At 36.0% G+C, this 23,541-nt stretch overlaps 2 protein-coding genes across 3 annotated transcripts; one reads left to right on the top strand and one right to left on the bottom strand.

Moving 5' to 3' along the window:
• Positions 1–373: 373 nt before the first annotated feature.
• Positions 374–4,948, top strand: uox (urate oxidase). Its single transcript, XM_067431225.1, has 8 exons — positions 374–529; positions 650–862; positions 1,086–1,202; positions 1,748–1,826; positions 2,113–2,299; positions 4,000–4,123; positions 4,309–4,392; positions 4,693–4,948. The coding sequence occupies exons 1-8, from the start codon at positions 509–511 to the stop codon at positions 4,765–4,767; spliced, it is 900 nt and encodes a 299-aa protein (XP_067287326.1). The 5' UTR covers positions 374–508; the 3' UTR covers positions 4,768–4,948.
• Positions 4,949–5,831: 883 nt separating this feature from the next.
• samd13 (sterile alpha motif domain containing 13) lies at positions 5,832–22,494 on the bottom strand. Of its 2 annotated transcripts, none has more exons than XM_067431227.1 (5): positions 22,363–22,494; positions 19,310–19,485; positions 19,047–19,089; positions 7,494–7,605; positions 5,832–6,284 (listed from the first exon to the last, which is right to left on the bottom strand). In XM_067431227.1, the coding sequence occupies exons 3-5, from the start codon at positions 19,082–19,084 to the stop codon at positions 6,141–6,143; spliced, it is 294 nt and encodes a 97-aa protein (XP_067287328.1). In that variant the 5' UTR covers positions 19,085–19,089; positions 19,310–19,485; positions 22,363–22,494; the 3' UTR covers positions 5,832–6,140. The 2 variants fall into 2 exon arrangements, with proteins under 2 accessions (XP_067287328.1, XP_067287327.1); XM_067431226.1 differs by having other exon boundaries at positions 19,047–19,086.
• Positions 22,495–23,541: the final 1,047 nt, after the last annotated feature.

Below are 23,541 nucleotides of genomic sequence, written 5' to 3'. Positions count from 1 at the left end.
ATTTTCATTTTTGGGTTAAATAACCCTTTAAACAAATACAAACAAGGTAATTAGTCAAAAATGGAACTAAGCGACATTGCTTGCACTGGAGGCCACACTGAGCCAGAGCACCCGAGGACATATACAGGTTATACAAGTTCTCTATGATTCAACCTTGCATTGGTTTTCTGTTCCTAAAACACTGTTGACACTGAGATGTTACCAGCTCAGGCCTAATTTTCCCTGGTTCCTTGAAAAATGTGTTGAACTTTGGTTGAGGGAGGACAGTGGACCAGATGAAATGTTGGGTTATGGATGGGGTGGAGAAAGAACATGACTCTAGTCACGGTGTAAATTAAACAGGGCAGAGGTAACAGAGAGAGGTGGCTTGTTTTGAAAGGTTACCAGCAAATCAGAATCTCTGTATGGATTATGGAGGTGGGGCAGATCATTGATCATTTGGACCCATTACAAAACAATAAAACTGGTCCAACCGCCGGTGCAGTCAGCAGTGACTCCGTTTACAGACATGGCCTCTACCTCAAACCAGGTAAATAAATTCAATTTTCATTCATACTGTAGATGTGTGGATGTATCATACCAGCCACTTTAAAAAAAAAAAAAAAAAGCCTTTCGACTACATGAATATTTAATAACGTGTCTCATGTAGAATGTGGAGTTTGTGAGGACTGGCTATGGGAAGAATGCGGTTAAAGTTCTTCACATCCGCCGTGAAGGGTCTCATCACCACATTACTGAGCTGATTGCAGATGTTCAGTTAACCCTGAAGACCCATAAAGACTATCTGACAGGTGACAACTCTGATATCATCCCAACTGACACCATCAAAAACACTGTCCATGGTCTCGCCAAAATAAAAGGAGTAGGTATTTTTATTTGTTTGATTTAGCTCCTATAAGTGATTTAGGTATAATGATTTAATATTTTCCCCCTCAAATATAGATTTTTAAAAATTGTACCGATGACTAAGTGTACAAAGTCTTCTATGAATTGGTTGTTGAATTCATTTAATCATCTTGCAATTAAACAGCGGATGTTTGGTTGTTTTAAGCCACATCTGTATAAGAATACTTCTTGTCTTGCAGATCAAGACCATTGAGGGCTTTGCCCTGGATATCTGTCAACATTTCCTCACAGCATTCAATCATGTCACAAGAGTGAGGGTCAACATTGACGAAGTTCCCTGGAAGAGACTGGAAAAGGTGTTGTATTGCTGCTAAAGCAGACTATATGCAGTGGCTTTCAAAAACAAATTAGATATTTGTATTTATATTCCATAATTTAGCAAACACTTTTATTAAAACGGCTTACAAATGAGGAACATTGCAAGCTATTTATTATACAAAAGTTAACAATACTCAGTACCACCACAAGAGTAAGCTAGAGTGGTAAGCTAGAGAAGTTCTGAGATTATATTGGTGGCATCTCCTCATCCAGTCAAAAATGTCTGAATTGGAAGCAGAAATACAAGCTGAGATGGTGGGTTGCCAGGTGAGAAGGACATGTATCATCTGCATGTAGGAAACATTGTTTGATTTTATAACTGCATAGTAGTTAAGGTCACCTAATATAAAGTGGGAAAAAAAGTGGTCAATTTTAAGAAAAGCCCTAGTATGGAAATGTTTGTAGAAGCCATTTTGTTTAATGAATGTTTGATTTATATTACTGATTCTCATTAAATAAATTGGTTTGAAATACATTTCGGGCCACTGTAATAGTGACTAGTACACTAATGTGTCTTTACCAGAATGGAGTCGAACACACACATGCTTTTATCCACTGCCCTGAGGCCTTCCACTTCTGTGAGGTTGAACAACATCTGAGTAGTGAGTAAAAATTAGTTTCTAGTGATGTGGTCTGAAGAAAAAAAATATTAAAGGGATAGTTCACCCAAAAATTTAAATTACCCCATGATTTACTCACAATCAAGCCCTCCTAGGCGTATATGACATTCTTCTTTCAGACAATTACAATCAGCGTTAAAAATATAAAAAAATATGAAACATATCCTGGCTATTCCAAGCTTCCAATTTTCATTTTTGGGTTCACTATTATGGGGAAAGAATATTGTATAGCTGTATTTGAGCAAATTCAGATTTAAATGTATTGCAGTGACTCCAGTGGTTCACAGCGGTCTTAAAGATATGAAGGTACTGAAGACCACTCAGTCTGGATTTGAGGGCTTCCTGCGGGATCGTTTCACCACTCTGACAGAGGCAAAGGACAGATTCTTCTGCACTTCCATTTATGCAAGATGGCGCTACAACACTCATGTGAATGTGGCATTTGATGCTGCATGGTAAATACAAAACTTTTAGAAATGCAATACATGTTATGTTATATACAGTGGTTATGGAAAGTATTCAGACCCCCTTAAATTTTTCACTCTTTGTTATATTGTAGCCATTTGCTAACATCATTTAAGTTCATTTTTTCTCTCATTAGTGTACACACAGCACCCCATATTGACAGAAAAACACAGAATTGTTGATATTTTTGCATATTTATTAAAAAAGAAAAACTGAAATATCACATGGCCCTAAGTATTCAGACTCTTTGCTCAGTATTTAGTAGTAGCACCCTTTTGATCTAATACAGCGATAAGTCTTTTTGGGAAAGATGCAGTTTTTCACACCTGGATTTGGGGATCCTCTGCCATTCCTCCTTGCAGATCCTCTCCATTTCTGTCAGGTTAGATGGTAAAACTTGGTGGACAGCCATTTTCAGGTCTCTCTAGAGATGCTCAATTTGGTTTAAGTCAGGGCTCTGGCTGGGCCATTCAAGAACAGTCCCGGAGATGCTGTGAAGCCACTCCTTCGTTATTTAAACTGTGTCCTTAGGGTCATTGTCTTGTAGTAAGGTGAAACTTCGGGCCAGTTTGAGGTCTTGAGCACTCTGGAGGTTTTCGTCCAGGATATCCCTGTACTTGGCCACATTCATCTTTTCCTCGATTACAACCAGTCCTGTCCCTGTAGCTGAAAAACACCCCCACAGCACGATGCTGCCACCACCATTCTTCACTGTTGGAACTGTATTGGACAGGTACTGAGCAGTACCTGGTTTTCTCCACACATTCCACTTAGAATTAAGGCCAACAAGTTCTATCTTGGTCTCATCAGACCAGAGAATCTTATTTCTCACCATCTTGGAGTCCTTCAGGTGTTTCTCCATGCGGGCTTTCATGTGTCTTGCACTGAGGAGAGGCTTCCGTCCGGACGCTCTTCAATAAAGCCCCGACTAGTGGAGGGCTGCAGTGATGATTGACTTTTTACAACTCTCTCCCATCTCCAGACTGCATCTCTGGAGCTCAGCCACAATGATATTTGGGTTCTTCTTTACCTCTCTCACCAAGATGAGAGAGGTAAAACTCTTCTCCCCAATAGCTCAGTTTGCCTGGACGGCTAGCTCTAGGAAAGGTTCTAATCCTCCCAAACGTCTTCCATTTAAGGATTATAGAGGCCAATGTGCTCTTAGAAACCTTAAGTGTAGCAGCTTTTTATGTTTTTTTTGTAACCATGGCTAGATCTGTGCCTTGCCACAATTCTGTCTCTGAGCTTTTCAGGCGGTTCCTTTGACCTCATAATTCTCATTTACTCTTACATGCACTGTGAGCTGTAAGGTCTCATATAGACAGGTGTGTAGCTTTCCTAATCATGTACAATCCGTATAATCAAACACAGATGGATGAAGGCCTAGAACCATCTCAAGGATGATCAGAAGAAATAGACAATACCTGAGTTAATAATGTATACGAGGCACAGCAAAGGGTCTGAATATTTAGGATCATGTGATATTTCAGTTTTTTCTTTTTTAATAAATCTGCAAAAAAATGTCAACATTTCTGTGTTTTTCTGTCAATATGAGGTGCTGTGTGTACATTAATGAGAAAAAATGAACTTAAATTATTTTAGCAAATGGCTACAATATAACTAAGAGGGAAAATTTTAATATATTTTGAATACTTTCTGTACCCACTGTACAATGAAAATGTCCTTGTAGGAAAACTGTTAAGGACACTATTATTCAGAAGTTTGCGGGACCCTATGATCGTGGGGAATACTCTCCTTCCGTTCAGAAAACTTTGTATGATACACAACTCCTGGTACTTGACAGAATTCCACAGGTAAGTCAAACTGATTTCAGTTTTGTGACTTTTATTATTGGTGTTTGCTAAGGTAAGCAATCCCTATAACTGATTTTTTTAGTGATTTGAACAAAGCCATTGATATTACTCGTTTATACACAAGAAACATACTTAAGGACTTTTCAATAAACATTTGCTTTTATGTCTTGTCATCAATTTAATAGGTTGAGGAAATGGAAATAATTATGCCAAATCAGCATTATTTTGTCATTGACATGACAAAAATTGGACTCTCTAACAAGGATGAGGTAAGTGACAAAATCCTGGAAAAAGCCTGTCACAAACAGGTTATCAGTTCAGAGCAGTCTGAATACTTTGTATTGACACAGAGCAAAGTTCAGAGTTTTCAGGCTCTGACAAAATCAGGACTTTTGAGGCTGCTACTCTTAAAATGACTTTATTGCCAAATTTTTACAAACCACACAAAAAGGAGCATGAGGATGTTTGAGATGTTTTGTTAGCCCAACATAAGAGTATGAAGTATATGTGAAGAGTTGTTTTATATGTATTTATATCTCAATATACATGTTGTTGTGCTTTCATTTCAGGTTTATCTTCCTCTCGATAATCCAGCAGGAAACATCACAGGCACTGTGCGCAGAAAACCACGAGCCAAAATGTGAAGACAAGAACATTCACAAAATAGATATCTCACTTACACAAAACAAATAAAATCTATAAAGAAATCTAACATGGATTTTGTTTAAACAACTCACTTTTTTTTTACAGATAGGATTTTTGTGTAAATCACACAAAATATAAAACTGCTTCAAATAAAACATCCAACTGTTTTCATCTCTATAACCTTTTTGTTATTTATTTATTTATATAGTTTTTGTGTTCTTCATAAGTAATTCAATAAAAATGGGCAAATTCATAAAATCTGAGATGAAAGGTGTTTACAGCAGTTTTACTTTTAAATAAATCATTTTATTCAATGCCCTTACTTACAAACATGTTTTTACAATGTACATATATTTAAAAAAAAATACCTGCATGTAATACCATCTTTAATTAATTAATTTAGTTACATTTATAATTACACCTATAATACTACACCTAACCTGCCCCTTAAACTTACCCATACCACCACACCTCTTAACCCATATCCCACCTCAATATCAGCAAAAGTGTTTTGCAATACAATATACCTAATATAAAGTGGGACCAAAAACAGCATCAGTTAACATGTCAGTAATTTTTCTTGGATTTGACTTTAGAATCGTTTTTGTTCTAACTGATTATTATATTTAATTATTTGACATATTCACATGCACAAAAGAAGTTAAACAGCCCTATAATGAGGACCAGGTAGTGGATTGTTTCAGCAATCTGAATAAGCACCATTTATTGCAGGCTACACTCACGTTTACGTTTGTTTCCTCTTTTTAAAACACCCTGTATCACAAACTGCTTTAGATTCACAGTGTTGTGCTGTCTGTCAACAACAACAGTTCACCAATTCATCAGGAATCACATTGTTAGTTACAGAATGAAATAAATAAAGAATTAATAGCAGCACAAAGCACTGTCATTCTGACAGGATTCCTGCAAACAAACCTCATGCATTGAGCTTTTATCATAATTTTCAAACATTTGATCATTTGTGCTGTCAATTTGTCTCAACACCTTTTTATCTATTAAAACGGAGAAAAAAACAAAAGAGAAATAAACACCAACAAACTAATTAAATCTCAACTGTGACGGCAATGTTGTCAAACTCACTTCCATCATGCATTACACAGAAACATCTTAATGCTTCAGTTTAATCTTAAAAACAATAAAGATTTATGTACAAGCACACAAAGTCAAATCTGAATGAACACACCGTTAAACAAAGGTAATGAAAACTGTAAATGTGCCTGTACAGCAGAATGAGACTTTAAAAGCAATAAATTCACCATGTTTGTTAAGATGCATAAAATGTATTAGTTCTGCAGTTACCCTGCGCTTCCCTGCTGTGATTGTCTTCCATGCGTCCACATGGCTGCAGCAGCTATGAGACATTACTTTTTAAATGTTGGGTTTGGAGAGGCTTGACATGATACTCATATATCTTCAGTGCAGGACCCAGTTTTATTGACAGTCCGGTCAGAACGTCATTACGAGTCATTAATAATAGGGATTTGCCATCGATTTCCTGTAGGGGGCAGATTAGCAAATAAATAAATGAATAACTAAATAAACACACATTAACATGATTGAATTCATTCAAATCCCAAATCAGATCATGATAGATTCATACTGTGATTGTCTTATCAAATAGAACAACTTGTGCTTGAGAATTGAATCTGTTGTCAAATGACTATTTCATATACAGCAGAACGTAATTGAGAAATTAACTCGTAGGTATTAAAAAATGCATATCAAAGTAAATTTTGTACATTGCTGGTAAAATGAGTTGATCATACATGTACTGTCAGTGTGTAAGAACATGTAAATTATTTGGCTAAAGATTAGCCATGAATAAATAAATAAAATACAAAAATGGATGCTGTGGTTTTAAAAAATGCCCATTAATGATGTAGACATTTGCCTCAGACATGTAAATGCAAGCCATGCCATTACACTAGTCTTTTTGAGAAACCTAAGGACTAAGTGGGGGTCAGAACTTTTGGGAAACATTTGGAAAATGACCCTACAATTCTAATGTTTGATATGTAGAATAATAATGTCTTAGTTTGTTCAGTCCAGTCAATGATGTTTTGTTAAATGTCAGCTGTTTTTGTTATTTACATTTATTCATTGAGCAGACATTATATTCAAAGTAACTAAAAATAATTTAAACAATTGTAATTATTTAAATACATTAACATATTCTGAGTATTAATCATATGCACCTGGCTGGTTCATATAAATGTCAAAAAATATTAGTATTGTGCAGCAAACACATGGATGGATGGCCAAAGCTCATTGATGCACATGGAAGACTGGCCGTGTGGTCCGATCAAACAGTCGAGCTACTGTAGCTCAAATTGCTTAAGAAGTTAATGCTGGTTCTGACAGAAAGGTGTCAGAATACACAGTGAATCACAGTGTGTTGCGTAACTTTGAAGACAAAATGTTCCCTTGCTACCTAATATATCCCACCCACTAGGTGCCAGGATGAAGAGAAAATCAGTGTTGTTCACTTCACCTGTCATAATGTTATGCCTGATCGGTGAATGTATGTATAGTGTATATATAAATAAATAAAATAAAATAAATAACTCAAATTAAATGTAATGATAGTATTTGTGATAATTTTTTAAGTCAATCTTATTAAATAAGAAAAAAACCAAGAAGAAGAAGAAGAAAAAAAAAAAACATGTCATGACACTGTAGAGCAAATTTGAAAGTGAATCCCTACCTGATCCTGGAAAGCATTGGCTTGCTCCTCAAACCCTGTCGCTTTAAAATAATTGACCACGTCCGCTACAGCCCAGTGAGCGGGATCAGTAAGCTGCCCATTCTCCACAGTACTGTTAGTGAGTGAAAAATATTTAACTGATGCATTAGTATGATTTAACAATATTTCATGTCTATACAATCTTCATCAGTACTCCTAAACTCCTAAAGTTTTATGTGTGCTGTAAGTGACAGCTTTCTCTGCCTCTCTGGTAGGCTATATGATAATATACAGTGAGGAAAATAAGTATTTGTACACCCTGCTATTTTGCAAGTTCTCCCACTTAGAAATCATGGAGGGGTCTGAAATTGTCATCATAGGTGCATGTCCAATGTGAGAGACAATCACACAAAAAATCCAGAAATCACAATATATGATTTTTTGAATTATTTATTTGTATGATACAGCTGCAAATAAGCATTTGAACACCTGTCTATCAACTAGAATTCTGACCCTCAAAGACCTGTCTGCCTTTAAAATGTCCACCTCCACTCCATTTATTATCCTAAATTAGATGCACCTGTTTGAGGTCGTTAGCTGCATAAAGACACCTGTCCACCTCATACAATCAGTAAGAATCCAACTACTTAGATGGCCAAGACCAAAGAGCTGTCCAAAGACACTAGAGTCAAAATTCTACACCTCCACAAGACTGGAAAAGGTTACAGGGAAATTGCCAAGCAGCTTGGTGAAAAAAGGTCCACTGTTGGAGCAATCATTAGAAAATGGAAGAAGCTGAACATGACTGTCAATCCCCCTCGGACTGGGGCTCCATGCAAGATCTCACCTTGTGGGGCCTCAACGATCCTAAAAAGGTGAGAAAGAACTAAAAATATATAACTTTTTGGTCATAATTCCAATAAACGTGTTTGGAGGAAGAAGAATGATGAGTACCATCCCAAGAACACCATCCCTACTGTGAAGCATGGGGCTGTTTTTCTGCACATGGGGCAGGGCGACTGCATTAAGGAGAGGATGACCGGGGCAATGTATTGCGAGATTTTGGGGAACAACCTCCTTCCCTCAGTTAGAGCATTAAAGATGGGTTGAGGCTGGGTCTTCCAACATGACAATGACCTGAAGTACACAGCCAGGATAACCAAGGAGTGGCTCTATAAGAAGCATATCAAGGTTCTGGTGTGGCCTAGCCAGTCAACAGACCTAAACCCAGTATAGAACCTTTGGAGGGAGCTCAAACTCTGTGTTTCTCAGCGACAGGCCAGAAACCTGACTGATCTAGAGAAGATCTGTGTGGAGGAGTGGGTCAGAATCCCTCCTGCAGTGTGTGCAAACCTGGTCAAAACTCCAGGAAACGTTTGACCTCTGTAATTGCAAACAAAGGCTACTGTACCAAATATTTATTTGCAGCTGTATCATACAAATAAATAGTTAAAAAAAGAATACATTGTGATTTCTGGATATGTTTTTTAGATTATGTCTCTCACAGTGGAGATGCAATTACGATGACAATTTCCGACCCCTCCATGGTTTCTAAGTTGGAGAACTTGCAAAATAGCAGGGTGTTCAAATACTTTTTTTCCTCAAGGTTTGGTTGTTTTCTGGTGGCGGGGTCTCAGAGAAAGGATGTGTGCTCAAATCACTTATTACATTTGCACTTGTTCAGGAAAATCTGCTTTGGTCAAATCAGTGTTGTAAAAATATTCCAATCTTGTACAACTGACAGTGTTAACATTTAAAATAAAACCAATGCTGCTGATAAAAAATTATCAGCAGCAGTTGCCATGCAAACCATTTATTTTCAGCCCGGTTACCATGGCTCTACCCTTGTGTAATAAAGAGAGGCCATCTAAACATCAGACAACAGCTCTGCTGTCACAGAAAGGGCATAGTGTTTGTTTTCTAAGGTGGCACAGAATGTTAAAAGTAGATTGCCTGCACTATTCTTGCACATCTCCTCAGCCAATATTTATTTATATGTGAAAGGGATTTGGGAGGTGTTTGGATCTCGTTTTATGATTTACCGATATTACCATGTTTTACCATGCCTAGTATCGATCTAGCTGCAGTGTGTAACAAGTGTCTCATAGTAGCCATCAAGCAAATGCACAGAGTAGCATTATAACATAACTTTCAACACACTTAATGTTGAAATATTAGCAACGCGTTAGCCGCATATAATGTCTGTTGCATAATAAATGTTCTGTGAAATGTATGCGACATCAAACTATGCCTTTGTTTTGAATAAGTGACCTCTAGCGGTGAAAAATTGCATACCATGGTTTTGCGATAAGTTAAAGGGCTAGTTCACCCAAAAATGATATTTATGTCATAATGACTCACCCTAATGTTGTTCCACACCCGTAAGACTTGGGAACACAGTTTAAGATATTTTATATTTAGTCCGAGAGCATATCCAAGTTTATGCACACTATACTGTCCATGTCCAGAAAGGGAATAAAAACATCATCGAATTAGTCCATGTGTGACATCAGATGGTTAATTAGAATCTCTTGAAGCTTCGAAAATACATTTTGGTCCAAAAATAACAAAAACTACGACTTTATTCAGCATTGTCTTCTCTTCTCTGACTTCAAACCTCAAATAAAGACTCAAACGGTCATGAATCAGTTTATTGATTCATGATTCGGATCGCGTGTCAAACTGCTGAAATCACGTGACAATGGCGATCCAAATCATGAATCAATAAGATGATTCATGACCGTTTGAATCTTTATTTGAGGTTAACAGGTTTGAGGAAAACAAATGTGGAAGAGACCAATTTGATGATGTTTTTATTACCTTTCTGGACATATCCAAATGTATGCACACTATACTGTCTACGCTCTCGGACTAAATATAAAATATCTTAAACTGTGTTCTGAAGATGAACGGAGGTCGTAGGTGTAGAACGACCTTAGGATGAGTCATTAATGACATCAATTTCATTTTTGGTTGAACTAACCCTTTAATTCAATAGTTAAAATTAACTAACAATGAAAAATACTTCTGAAGAATTTATTAATTTCAGTTAATGTTAATTTCAACATTTACTAATACACTATTAAAGGTGCCCTAGAATGAAAAATTGAATTAACCTTGCCATAGTGAAATAATAACACGGTATATACAGCAATCCTTAAGTTAAATTTACTACTTTTTAATACCTTTTTTACTACCTTCAGAATATTTTTTAAAACCATCATGACACTGAATTGCAAGTGTTAATCAGCGACCTTTCTATTATTCACACAGATTTTGACATATATAACCAACAAAAAAGAATAGATTTAGAATCGACAGCAGGAGGAAATCTGTTATAAGTTATCATTCAGACACAGGAAAATACATCTCAACATTCACAAAAGTTGGTTGAGGAGAAGCATTACTGCACACACATTTGATTTCAATTAATAATTGGTAATTCAGCAATTAAATTATTTAGTGTTTTTTTCCCAACAACAAAACCTGAGCCAAATACTACATTTCTATAACTGTGATAAGTTGTTGAATTAAACAAAATACTAAAAACTAGTCAATCGATTAAAAACTTTAACTAGATTAATCACACATTTTTTCTGTGATTAATCGCAATAAAAAAAGTTTTTGTACGTTTTTAATATAATAATTTCACAGTTAATCAAATTAATGTAGAAACAACATAAAGACAGTATATTTTAAATACTTGTTTAAATGGCATCTTTTTATGAATGAAGGCCAGTATTACTGATATCAATACAGTTACTGATTTTTTTTTTTTACATTCATTATTAGGATTTCAAAAATATAACAGTTTTTAATTTAAGTAAACTTAAAACAATGCTAACATAAACCCATAATAAATGTCATGTTTATTCCTGCCCTTCCTGTCTTAACAGTAAGGAAATATACAGAAATTTAATACAGTTATCAAAGTTATATTCAGTCTGCACTGCATAAACTTTAAATTAAATAGTTAATCCTTATTAAAGCTACAAAAGTTATTTAGTCAAGCGCAGCGAGTCATTTTCTCTGTTCCCTTTGTTCTTTAACTTTACTGACAGGAAGCTTTATTGGCTGCTGTCCCTTTAAGAGCAGACAGACACGCGGATCTATGGATCGCGCCTCATTCTCTCACAACTCTTTGTTCATTTTAGACTATATATATACATCGTTTAAGATTGCTCTTATGAGGATAGTCGTTGAAGATATGCCTTGAAGCAAGTCTAAAATAAAACGTAAGCCAGCCACTTCTGTTGAGCGCGCTGTGCTCTGAGATGATGCCGAACGACCACTGAATATGACGTCAGCATCAAACATACGTTGAGACGGAGACGAAAGATCTTTGATTATGTGCCCAGATATGCTAAAGCCCATATTTAAACGAACTAACGCGAACGCAGATAGAATTTCAATATAATAGGACACCTGATAGTCTGAAAAAATAATACCTAATTTGGAAAGAAATAATACCTCTGAGGCCAAATTTAACACTTTTAATGGCCTTAAATTTGACAATTTTGATTTATCACTTTTTAATACTTTTTAAAACCCCGCGGACACCCTGAATAAGAGTTCAGTACATGGAGATCACATACTGTGAGTCTCAAACACCATTGCCTCCTACTTCTTATGTAAATCTTGTTTGTGAAAAACACCACAGAAAAAAATTGCTTCTCAACATAAACCCAACCGTGACGCAAGCGTTGGGGATCATTTATATGCACGCCCCCAACATTTGCATCTGTCCAAACATGTGCATTTGTTCGGCCCATTTCAAACAAGCTTTGCTCAGCGTCTTAAACTGAAGAAAGGGGACACTGTATTCCTGCAAGCAGTAAGTACTGATTTATCCACGTATTGACTAGCTGTTTAAACAATTTCTGATTAAATTTAAAGTTTCTTAGAGAGACCACATTGTCTAGATGATGCAAGATGCTAGTACAGTAACAATAGGAAACACCAAGTACCATATAAAACTAAATAGTGTGTCTAATGACAAAGGTGGATATTATTTTGTATTACAAAATACAACAGTAGATACGTTGCTTACAGATCGTTCACTCGATCCTTCTAGCAAACATCACCTTTTCCACCATATAAGTTAAAATGACAGTCATTTGACAATAGGACTGGGACTGTTACCGTTTTACCGCGGTCATGTGATGCCTACCGCGGGTCTGAGATTTACATTTCAGCCTTCATATTTTTTGCTAGAAAAACTATCATGTTCACTTTTTTGTGATTTTTTTTATTTGTATGAAAAGATATAATTTACTATAGGCTACTCTGTATTTTATCTCTTTCCATAAATATATTTTCCAATTAAAAACTACATTTTGTTATTTTACTAACCTGAATAAGGACTCATCCGCGCTAGTATGCACGTGAGGGGAAAAAAGTAACTTGCTTCCACTTAGGAGGAGCTGTGCACTTTTTATTTTAAAATCTCCTTTCATACTATTTTCTTCTTAAAACTATAATTTCGAACTATAATATTGACCTAGTGTTTTTTATGTGAACGCTGTTTTACGTGATTTTTACCACAGGGGTGAAGCACAAAGCTTTAATAAGGGAAATACATTTACAGATGTTACGTCGCAGCCATGAAAACAGGCTATGGATTCATGCCGAATGAGAGAGGGAGGCTCAGCCCAATTTAAGATTTGCCAGATTTTTAATTCTGTTTTGCAATCTGGTCATCTGATATTCCAATTTCTGTGAATTTTAACAATAGGCCTAACGTTAGTCCATTTTATTCCTTGGGACATCTCGTTTCTTTTCTTTTCCGCACTCATTTTTGTAGGGAATTATAAACTTTTCTTCCTTTCGTTTGCTTAAGTCTATTACACCCGTTCACATCTGTGGTAAAGTAGAAAAATACTGTAGGACGAAATATTATTTAACACAGTTTGTGCTCGTTATCAAACTTGAGGCACGTTATTTGAATAGTGCAGCTAGTATAGTAGTAGAATAGTACGCAAACATAGCCTAAATATCTTCACCCTGTGAGAGATAAAATTCACCCTTCCAGACGTTTTACAACAAGTGTTGCTTTTATAACATTAGGAGAAAACATGAAGACGATATTCGAGACGGTGTCTATATCCAGCTCGTGTCCCACATTCATCTCAAAGCGCAGACCGGCATGACGCATCTTTGCGGTGCAATAGGCTATAAAACAAATGTGTTTTAAACAAATATTGAATTTTCTTATATTCTTAAGATTACCATTATTTATTTATAATCATTTAAATGTTTTACAGGCTGTAGGCTGTGTTGTTTCACTAACGGAAAATAAACACGCATGCTTATGAAATGGAAGTTTGAGCGTTTATTATTGTAAAATGTAGGCTATATATATCTGTAATACAGTACAGTATTTAAAATAGCATACATGCATTAGTTATACTCTCAATTTAATTTACGGAGCAAACTATTAGAAAAAGATTAATGTGTGTGGCACTCACAACAAGACGCGCAAGAGTTGCACGTCTTTTTTTTCTTTCTTTTTTTAAATATCACGGGTTTAAAAACGGTTTACCACTGAACCGCGAGAATTTTAAAAAATCCATACCGTCCCAGCCCTATTTGACAAGGCTATTCATTTTGTAAAAATATAAGTTATATATTTATATTTTTGAGAACTGAAGTAGGCCTATGATGTTTTTGCATGCTTGTATAAAGTATATCACAGTCACTGTGTAGCCTACATTGTGACTAACGTTATATAAACATGCAATATCGTTGACGAAAAAAAGTCTAAAATGTAGACTGAATGACACTTTAAGCAGAACATCGCAAATGGAGATTGCTGAAATGCAGCTTACTTGTTTATTGGTGTTTTCAGATCATCCGCATGCATATGGTTGCCAGATTGGACATGTTTAGGTAAAACTCTGTTTGGGGGGGGTTAATTACTGAAATATGGGAACCACACAAACACGAGCTCTTTCTCGCGCATGGATGACCTGAAAACACCAATGAACAAGTAGGCTGCATTTTAGCAATCTCCATTTGAGATGTTTTGCTTAAAGTGTCATTCAGTCGGTCTGTGTTCTGTCGGGACTCACGAGCCGCTTCGCTGAACACCTGAACTGCTGTGAGCTGTTGAAATAAGCCAATCAGAGCAGAGCTCAACATTAATATTTATGACTCTTCCAAATAAGGCAAAAACAGAGCATTACATCCTAGGGACAATTTATAGGGTTGTAAATGGACCTGTAAACTTGTATCTGGACATTTTTTGCCCATAAATAAGCCACATACCCTCTATGTAGATATCAGAGAACAATTTAACATATTGTTTCAAATCATTCTACGGCACCTTTAAAATAAATGTTTTATCTGTTAACATTATTTAATGGATGTGAACGAACATGAACTAACTACTTAATGCATTAACTAACGTTAACTTAATGGGACCTAATTGTAAAGTGTTAAATATTGTTCTCTGCTTGAAACATTTGTTTACTTTATAGGCAACATTTTTCTATGTTGTTTTTTTGTATTTAAAGGTGCTGTATGTAAGAATGGCAGCTAGAGGTAAAAATATGTACAGTCCAAATTCAAAATAATGTTTGCTGCGCCCCCTTCACCCACGCTCACGCGGGTTGCCAGTCTGAGGACACACAACAGGAACGATCAAAACTGACAATGGAAGGCGAGGAGACTCACACACTCAGTTCATGAGTTGATTTATCCACACTTTATTGTGCTTCCATTCATAGAGATGTTTAGATGGATACAGAGGCTTTTTAGGTCGGGTGTCTGTGGTGTCGTAATACTATTGGGTAAACTGACAACATGGGGTTTTGTACAGACCAACACAAAAGACATTTCGACACAGAACGCACATTTTAAAGTAGAATAACTGTCTGCAGGATTGTTTTTCTGAGAAACAAATGCATAAACTCATGATGTTTCCTAAATATCTGCTAACATATTATGGTATTTTTATGCTTTAGTAAAGTCAAAAACGTACATACAACAACTTTAAATGATCATAGTTCTTTTTTTTAGTTATAAGAAAAAAATAATTAAACCTGTTACAGGGTTCGTACACCTTTTCAAAGGTCAAATTCAAGCACTTTTCAAGCACTTTCAAGGTCAATTTTAATGATTTTTCCAGCACCTAACACCGCTGTAAATTACATACCAATACATTGTCAAAATTATTATTTAGTACACTTTATCATCACATTAAAAAGATAATACTATAAACGGCCAAAATCGTGTTTCGTAAAGCAGCAGGATCAGATATTTAACCAAATCACAAGTTTTATTTCTTTTAAATGTATCACTGTCTAAGTAGATTTTGCTTACTATCTAACCTGCCTTTGGGGTAATTGTAAAAACAATTAGCCTAAACAAAATCACTCGACGGGTTCACTTCACTTTCAATTCATTTATTGAACATTTTAAAAATGAAAACATTCGTCTTTGAGGTAGACAGTCAATCACATGTACCTCATTGACCTTTTCTATTTTTAATTAATTTCTTTTTTGTGTGTGTATGTCTATTAAAAGTCTAGGCGATCAAATATTTCTTCTGAAGAGATCACTTTATATGATAAAGCTTAAGCTTTTTTTTCATAATCATTGATCAATTACCATTACAATTATCTCACAAATATGCTTACAGTGCGTGGTCTACAATGGGGTAATTGTGTTGCAGTAGCTTACATACAGCACAAGAAAGCTTGACTTCAAATGGTAAAAAGAAGAGAAAACAGTAATAAAATAAGAACAAATAAGCAAAAACAATAGCACAAATAAATCAGGTAGGCCTAGGTCTAACTGTATTCAGGTGAGACACTGAATTAAAAAAAATAAACAAGTATTTAAATTTAAAATAACATTGGATTTTTATTGTAAAATTAAATACATATTAATCTGTTAAAGTTACACAAGATAATCAGTGAAGAGCAGCAGGTGATCTTTTGTCTTTTTGTAGTTTGAATAACTGCTGCCCCTTTAAGACCTGACGCAAGCGTGGAATCAAAACACTGTTCCTGTTACTCATTCTTCTGAACCGTTTACGGCTGTATTTACGTTAATACACACCCAGATGAACAGTGTAACATTTTTTGTGTGTATTTGACCATTAATTAGCTGGGAAAAGGAGCTATTTTTTATTTTATTTACTTGTATGTCAAAGGTCGGCTTTATAACGGTATGTGCCCACTTCAGATATGAGCGCAACATCTGCAGAAATTTGTAGAATTATGTGTCTAATCCCGTGCGAAATTCAGACCGATCGAAAAATATATCAATATTTTTGACAGCACTAAGTTACTTGCAGGGGCGTAGCCATCTTTTCAGAAGTGAGGGGGACAGAAATTATTTTTTTTTTTTGGGACCAATATAATTTATCGCATCTCTTGCTTTTAATTGGGCAAGATATCAAATACACTGCTGAACAATAACCACTAATTAATATCGATAATATTATTCTCCTATTTTTTGTGCGATTTTATAATTGGTTTATATACTAGCCTACAAACACTTGTGCATTAACACTCCATAGATTTTATGCAATGTAAAAATATATATATATTCTAATGTAAACCATGCTGTTCTCTGTGTGAATATATAGTAAAGTGTGATTTATTCCTGAATTTATCATCATTACTCCAGTCTTCAGTGTCACATGATCCTTCACTAATCATTCTCATATGAGGATCTGATCATCAACACACATTTAGGATTATTATCAGTTGTGCTGCTCATGGTGATGCTTAATTTTTGTGGAAACCATCTAAACATTTGTGGTAAAATTAAAAAAAGAGAGAAAATAATACTTTTATTGATCAGACGTGCATTAAATTGATCACAAGTGATATTTTTAATATTACAAAAGATGATAATATATTTAATGAATGCAAATAAATGCTATCCTTTGAACTTTCTATTCATTAAAGAATCCTGAAAAATAACATGTAGGCTATCATGGTTTCCACAACATTTTTAAGCAGCACATCTGTTTTCAACACAGATAATAATCATAAATGTTTCTTCATATGAGAATGATTAGTGAAGGATCATGTCACTGAAGACTGGAGTAATGATAAATTCAGCTTTGATCACAGGAATAAATTACTATATATTCACATAGAAAAAAAGCTGTTTTAATTTGTAATAATATTTCAAAATATTACTGTTTGAACTATTTTTGATTACATAAATGCAGCCTTGGTGAGCAGAAGATACTAAACATTAAAAGCTGCATTATTCATATGATAGCCTATACTTTATTGTCAATCAATAGCCTACATTGAGATGGCTTGAAAAACACACATAAAGCATATATATTGTCGCAATCGTCTGATTGTCGTCGTCACGTTTCATCATCATAACGATTGTTTTCCTTCAGCTGCAGCTCCAGTGTGACAGTAAGTTTCTACGAATCCACTTTTGGACGTGAGAGAGCGCCTCCTCATATTTAGATGCGAATAAAATGACAGGTCATGCATAGATTATTTTTTGTCTCTGAATTTAAATCTTGATGTATTCACATTGGTTTCTATGTAAATACATTTGACCGTGACCTCAAGAAGCGCGCAATCAACCGAGATTAGAGAGAGCTGTTTTTAGCGTCCCTGTTAACTTGCCCGCCCCCGCGCAGGTAACGCCGGTTCGGATCCCGCTCGGAGCGGGTCGACTAGCATCGGTGAGACCCAGTAAAAGTGCGGGGAACGAAAATACATTTTATTAAAAGTGAGGGGGACACGTCCCCCGTGTAATCTACGCCCATGGTTACTTGTATGATCATCTGACACTATTTTTATGCACTGAGCTAATGTTTGTAGGTTTTAATTTGTGGCTACGTTCACTGCCTATTCCACAAATGAACATGCCATAACGGACATGCTAATCTTACATTATCACATTATACATATACTCTGTCACTAATGCGAATCCCTAGCTAGCAGTTAATAGCGCAAGTTAAACAAATAGGCGCTAATGTGTAACTTAGGCTACAGTAAACTACTTTAGTTAGCTTACTTGAAAGTCTATGACTTAGCCTACCTTTCATGTGACTCGAAAGAGCAGACTCGCCCATAGTGAAAAGCTGCATGTATTTTTGCAAACTTTACAGGAGGCACTTCGTGGGGTTTGTGTCCGTTTGATCCAAAATTCGTATTTAGCATATTTCAGCCATAGACCGTAAAAAAAAAACGCTAACGTTCATTGAAACGACAACATGGGGGCGGAGTCAAACGGAAATAGACGGGCAGATCGCGAGCACAGCAGGTTTCATTTTAGGCTCTCCAACATTTTATTTCTACATTTAATAAACAAACTATTTATTCAGATAGGTATTTGTTGTAAAAGAAATAGTTACAATTTCAAGCATTTTTAAGCACTTTATCCAAAATTCAAGCACTTTTCAAACCTTGAAAACACAACATCAAAATTCAAGCACTTTCAAGGATTTCAAGCACCCGTACGAACCCTGCTGTTAGGAGAACAACTTGTAAACCTAATTCAAAGCTGTGATAATACAATATACTGTGATAAAAGCTTCAGCAATTACCGTTAAATGAAAATTACACATGCCTAGTATTCGCTTACCTTTTGGTGTCCACTGACCCATTTTCCTTGGCTTCCATGACTGCTGGGTTTAAAAAAAAAATCTTAATAGATTCTGATTCAATACATGCAATTATAGTCAATCATCACAAGCTCCTTTTGCAGTTCTCAAATAAATACAATAGTATAGGAGATGCTCTATTATAATTCAAATCTGCAAATTCTGATAAATTCTTAAGCTTAATATAAACACTAATAAATATCTTATTCATCTGATTCTGATCAACAACTGATATAAAGCTCACCTGCTTGTCAGAGAGGTGAGACTGCTCTATTCCATTAGATGTGTTCAGTTGAATCCTCATGGCCTGCTCATTCCCTCTTCGTCAGTCCCCTGCAGTGCAAAACTGACCCATTTTCCATAAACTTACACAAACCTCCAAGTTTCTGAATAAATTTGGGTGTAGGCAGAGATCTGATTCTGCAAAAAAATAAAAATATCTGATCAATAAAAAATATGACCAAGCATTCTTTCACTTGAAGGAGTAGTTCATTTTAAAATTAAAATTACCCCATGATTTACTCACCCTCAAGCCATCCTAGGTGTATATATGACTTTCTTTCTAATTGAACAAAATCAGAGATATATTAATTAATATCCGGACGCTTCCAAGCTTTATAATGGCAGTAATGGGTCCATTGAGCTTGAAGCTCAAAACATACTCCACACGATCTTCTCTAGATCAGTCAGGTTTCTGGCCTTTTGCTGAGAAATACGGAGTTTGAGCTCCCTCCAAAGATTCTCTATTGGGTTTAGGTCTGGCTAGGCCACGCCAGAACCTTGATATGCTTCTTACAGAGCCACTCCTTGGTTATCCTGGCTGTGTGCTTCAGGTCATTGTCATGTTGGAAGTCCCAGCCTCGACCCATCTTCAATGCTCTAACTGAGGAAAGGAGATTGTTCCCCAAAATCTCACACTACATGGCCCTGGTCATCATCTCCTTAATACAGTGCAGTCGCCCTGTGCAGAAAAACACCCCCAAAGCATGATGCTACCACCCCCATTTTTCACAGTAGGTATAGTGTTCTTGAGATGGTACTCATCATTCTTCTTCCTCCAAACATGTTTAGTGGAATTATGACCAAAAAGTTCTATTTTGGTCTCATCTGACCACATGACTTTTTCCCATGATTCCTCTGGATCATCCAAATGGTCATTGACAAATTTAAGATAGGCATGGACATGTGCTAATTTAAGCAGGGAAACCTTCCGTGCCATGCATGATTTCAAACATTGAGGTCTTAGTGTATTACCAACAGTAACCTTGGAAACAGTGGTCCCAGCTCTTTTCAGGTCATTGACCAGCTCCTCCCGTGAAGTTTTGGGCTGATTTCTCACCTTTCTTAGGATCTTTGAGACCCCACAAGAGCCCCTTTCACACTGCGATTCCGGCAAATACACGGATAATGCGACCCGGCATTTGTTCCCGGGCCGCTAGATTTGGTCCATTCACACTGCCAGCAAAATACCGTAATATGTGCGCTTTCACACACAACGCTTAACGGTCCCGGGTCAAGTTGACACGTGACATCCGGATGTGACGTATAATGACGAGCGATCTCAGCTTCAGCGCGGATAGTAAGGAGCTCCGTGGTCTCGACTTGTGTCCAGTTTGCACACATTTCTGCTTGTTTAATTTTAGTTTCTTTTGTATATGAACACTCTCTGCGTTTAAAACACCGACTAGCTCTTCTGGCACTGCAGGGTTGTATTATTGAAAAAACAAGCTCTAGGAGTCGCACGATAACTACGTGTACGTTGCGGCATTAGTTTCGGCTTTTGTTCACACAGCACTCATCCCGGGTCGAATCCCGCAATATTACTAGGTCCCCGACCCGGGTAGAATTTGGTAGTCAATCCCGGGACGAGGTTGCTTTCACACAGAAGGCGACCCAGCAATGTTCCGGGAATATTGCGGGTCCAACGTGCAGTGTGAAAGGGGCTAAGGTGAGATCTTGCATGGAGGCCCAGTTCCAGGGAGATTGGCAGTCATGTTCAGCTTCTTCCATTTTCTAATGATTGCTCCCACCGTGGACCTTTTTCATCAAGTTACTTGGCAATTTCCCCGTAGCCCTTTCCAGCCTTGTGGAGGTGTACAATTTTGTCTCTAATCTAGAATCTTTGGGCACCTCTTTGGTCTTGGCCATGTTAGTAGTTGGATTCTTTCTGATTGTATGGGGTGGACTGGTGTCTTTATGCAGCTAATGACCTCAAACAGGTGCATCTAATTTAGGATAATAAATGGAGTGGAGGTGGACATTTTAAAAGCAGACTAACTTTTGTCTGCTTTTAAATTTGAAATTGAATTTTGAAGGTCAGAATTCTAGATAAATAAAATTATTTTTCTTTTTTTCTTGAGAATGACCAATGGTTTCACCTGAAAAGACACACTTCAAACTCAATGGATCCCGTCACTGCCATCATAAAGCTCGGAAGCCTCAGGATATATATGTGTTAATATAACACATTATTTTGTTAATCAGAATGAAGAAAGACACACCTAGGATGGCTTGAGGGCGAGTAAATCATGGGCTAATTTTCATTTTAAAGTGGCCTACTCCTTTAAGTCAACCCATATTTTAAGAACTCTGATATTTCAAGGTGAGAAATTTCACTAAAAAGTTTAGAACAACAGAAGAGACTAGACAACATGTTAAATAGAAGAAACTAGAGAAGATAACGTTACATAAACATTAACGTCTGGCAGAAAATAAATAATATACTAGCAAAAAAATGTTTTTATTATTCTCCTTATCATACAAAGAAACTCAATGATGTTTTAAAAAAGCTTTCAAGTTTAACAGCTTAAATTATATTAGAAAAATATCACAATTTCACAAAAAGGGAAACCAAACGTTTTCCGTGCTGGTTTGACAGGTTCCGTGTCTATGATGAGAAACGCGATAAACAAAATGACAGCCATCATTTTTAACATAGAAAAGTGGGTTTAAATTTTATATAAAACATCCAATAATTATTGCAAGTAAAATATTATTTTTTAATAGTAAGTTTTTAATATCGCGAAAAAATACCGTATGCAATACATTAGTATTGCTATAAATATCTCTAACTGTATCACTAAAGCTGTAATCTGACAAGTTTTTTCAACAAAACATATATGTAATATATATCAAGTGTTTTTATCAAGAATTTCAACAGTGTGATGATTAATAAAGCAGATGATGAACTCATTAGCCAGCTAGCTTCCTTTAACTCCACATTTATGACAATTGCCGTCATTCTAAGAAAACAAAACGACACTGTCCAATTGTTTGGATGAAAAGCTTTTATCTTACCAATTTGATTTATGACTGGATGATTTATGTTGATGGTTTGGATGTTATTGATTCCCGATCATTGGAACAATATTACGCTTTTTTCCCTCAGCACAATCCGACAAATGCAGGAGCGGGGGATCATGGGTAATGTAGTCTCGAACGATGGGAAATGTAGTTGTTCACAAGCATGGTTAGATTGAAATCATCCTGTTTTTTTTTAACCTGAGAAATAAACGAGGATCCAACAGAAACGTGCTGTTTTACCACCAATTCCAGATAGCCTAGTTGATTTTTTTTTATCCAGGAATATTTTTATTTTGACAAAAACAAATTTTTCTCTACAGTTTCTCTACAATTAGGCTACACTTCTTGTTGAAAAAAAAAAAAATTAAACAAAATATATTTTATAGGATTCTAACCTTTTAAACTAAAATGCAGTCTAGTTTAGTAGGTAGCCTACTAGCATCAAGCACTCTCAGAAGAAAAGGAACGGCGTTACAAATTTGTTACATTGGGAAACAAAATGTATAATGATAAATTTAAAGGTACACAATGTGTCCTTATAGGGTACAATTTTACCACTGTTGTCTATTAGAGGTACAACAATGTACCCTTTTTTCATGTAAGACTATGACACATAGCATTGGACATTACAAGGCAATTTAAATTATTTTATTTTATTCAGTGTCAAACTTTACAGCATGATTTCTACAGCAGATATACAAATATAAAATTAAGATGAAATAACACAATAATATATTGAGCTGTATTGTTTTAGGGATCTGTTTTTTTAAAGGGGGGGGGGGGGGCTTTCAAACAAACAATATTACATCTTTAAATTGGGCTTTCTTCAGCATTTTATATATAAACTGTAGATAATAATAGCTTACACTAAACCTACCCATCAGAGAGAACTTTCTGCATTTTTACATTTTTAAAAAACATCACATAGTAAGGTTTATAAGCTGTTTTCCTCATGGAGACTCAAAAAATGTCCCCAAAAGGATAAGGATTTCAGATATTGCCATCTTTGGGGCCGCACTCAAGAACAATAGACAACTGAGCATTTATATATACACTCACCTGAAGGATTATTAGGACCCCCTTTGGCCTTCAGAACTGCCTTAATTCTACGTGGCATTGATTCAACAAGGTGCCGAAAGTATTCTTTAGAAATGTTGGCCCATATTGATGGGA

The sequence above is a fragment of the Pseudorasbora parva genome, chromosome 22 (assembly GCF_024679245.1).
Source record: "Pseudorasbora parva isolate DD20220531a chromosome 22, ASM2467924v1, whole genome shotgun sequence".
NCBI classification, from domain to species: domain Eukaryota; kingdom Metazoa; phylum Chordata; class Actinopteri; order Cypriniformes; family Gobionidae; genus Pseudorasbora; species Pseudorasbora parva.
The sequence above is the reverse complement of the archived record's forward strand: the minus strand, read 5'-3'. Positions and strand labels throughout refer to the sequence as shown.

What these genes read in the sequence shown, in the direction of transcription:
- samd13 (XM_067431227.1), bottom strand. Translation starts at nt 19,084, where the DNA reads ATGGAAGCCAAGGAAAATGGGTCAGTGGACACCAAAAG. An exon ending in GGGTCAGTGGACACCAAAAG is followed by an intron (nt 7,606 to 19,046) that starts GTAAGCGAATAC and finishes ACTCACTAACAG; the next exon opens with TACTGTGGAGAATGGGCAGC. An exon ending in CCAATGCTTTCCAGGATCAG is followed by an intron (nt 6,285 to 7,493) that starts GTAGGGATTCAC and finishes TGCCCCCTACAG; the next exon opens with GAAATCGATGGCAAATCCCT.
- uox (XM_067431225.1), top strand. Translation starts at nt 509, where the DNA reads ATGGCCTCTACCTCAAACCAG. An exon ending in CCTGGAAGAGACTGGAAAAG is followed by an intron (nt 1,203 to 1,747) that starts GTGTTGTATTGC and finishes TGTCTTTACCAG; the next exon opens with AATGGAGTCGAACACACACA. An exon ending in GTGGCATTTGATGCTGCATG is followed by an intron (nt 2,300 to 3,999) that starts GTAAATACAAAA and finishes ATGTCCTTGTAG; the next exon opens with GAAAACTGTTAAGGACACTA.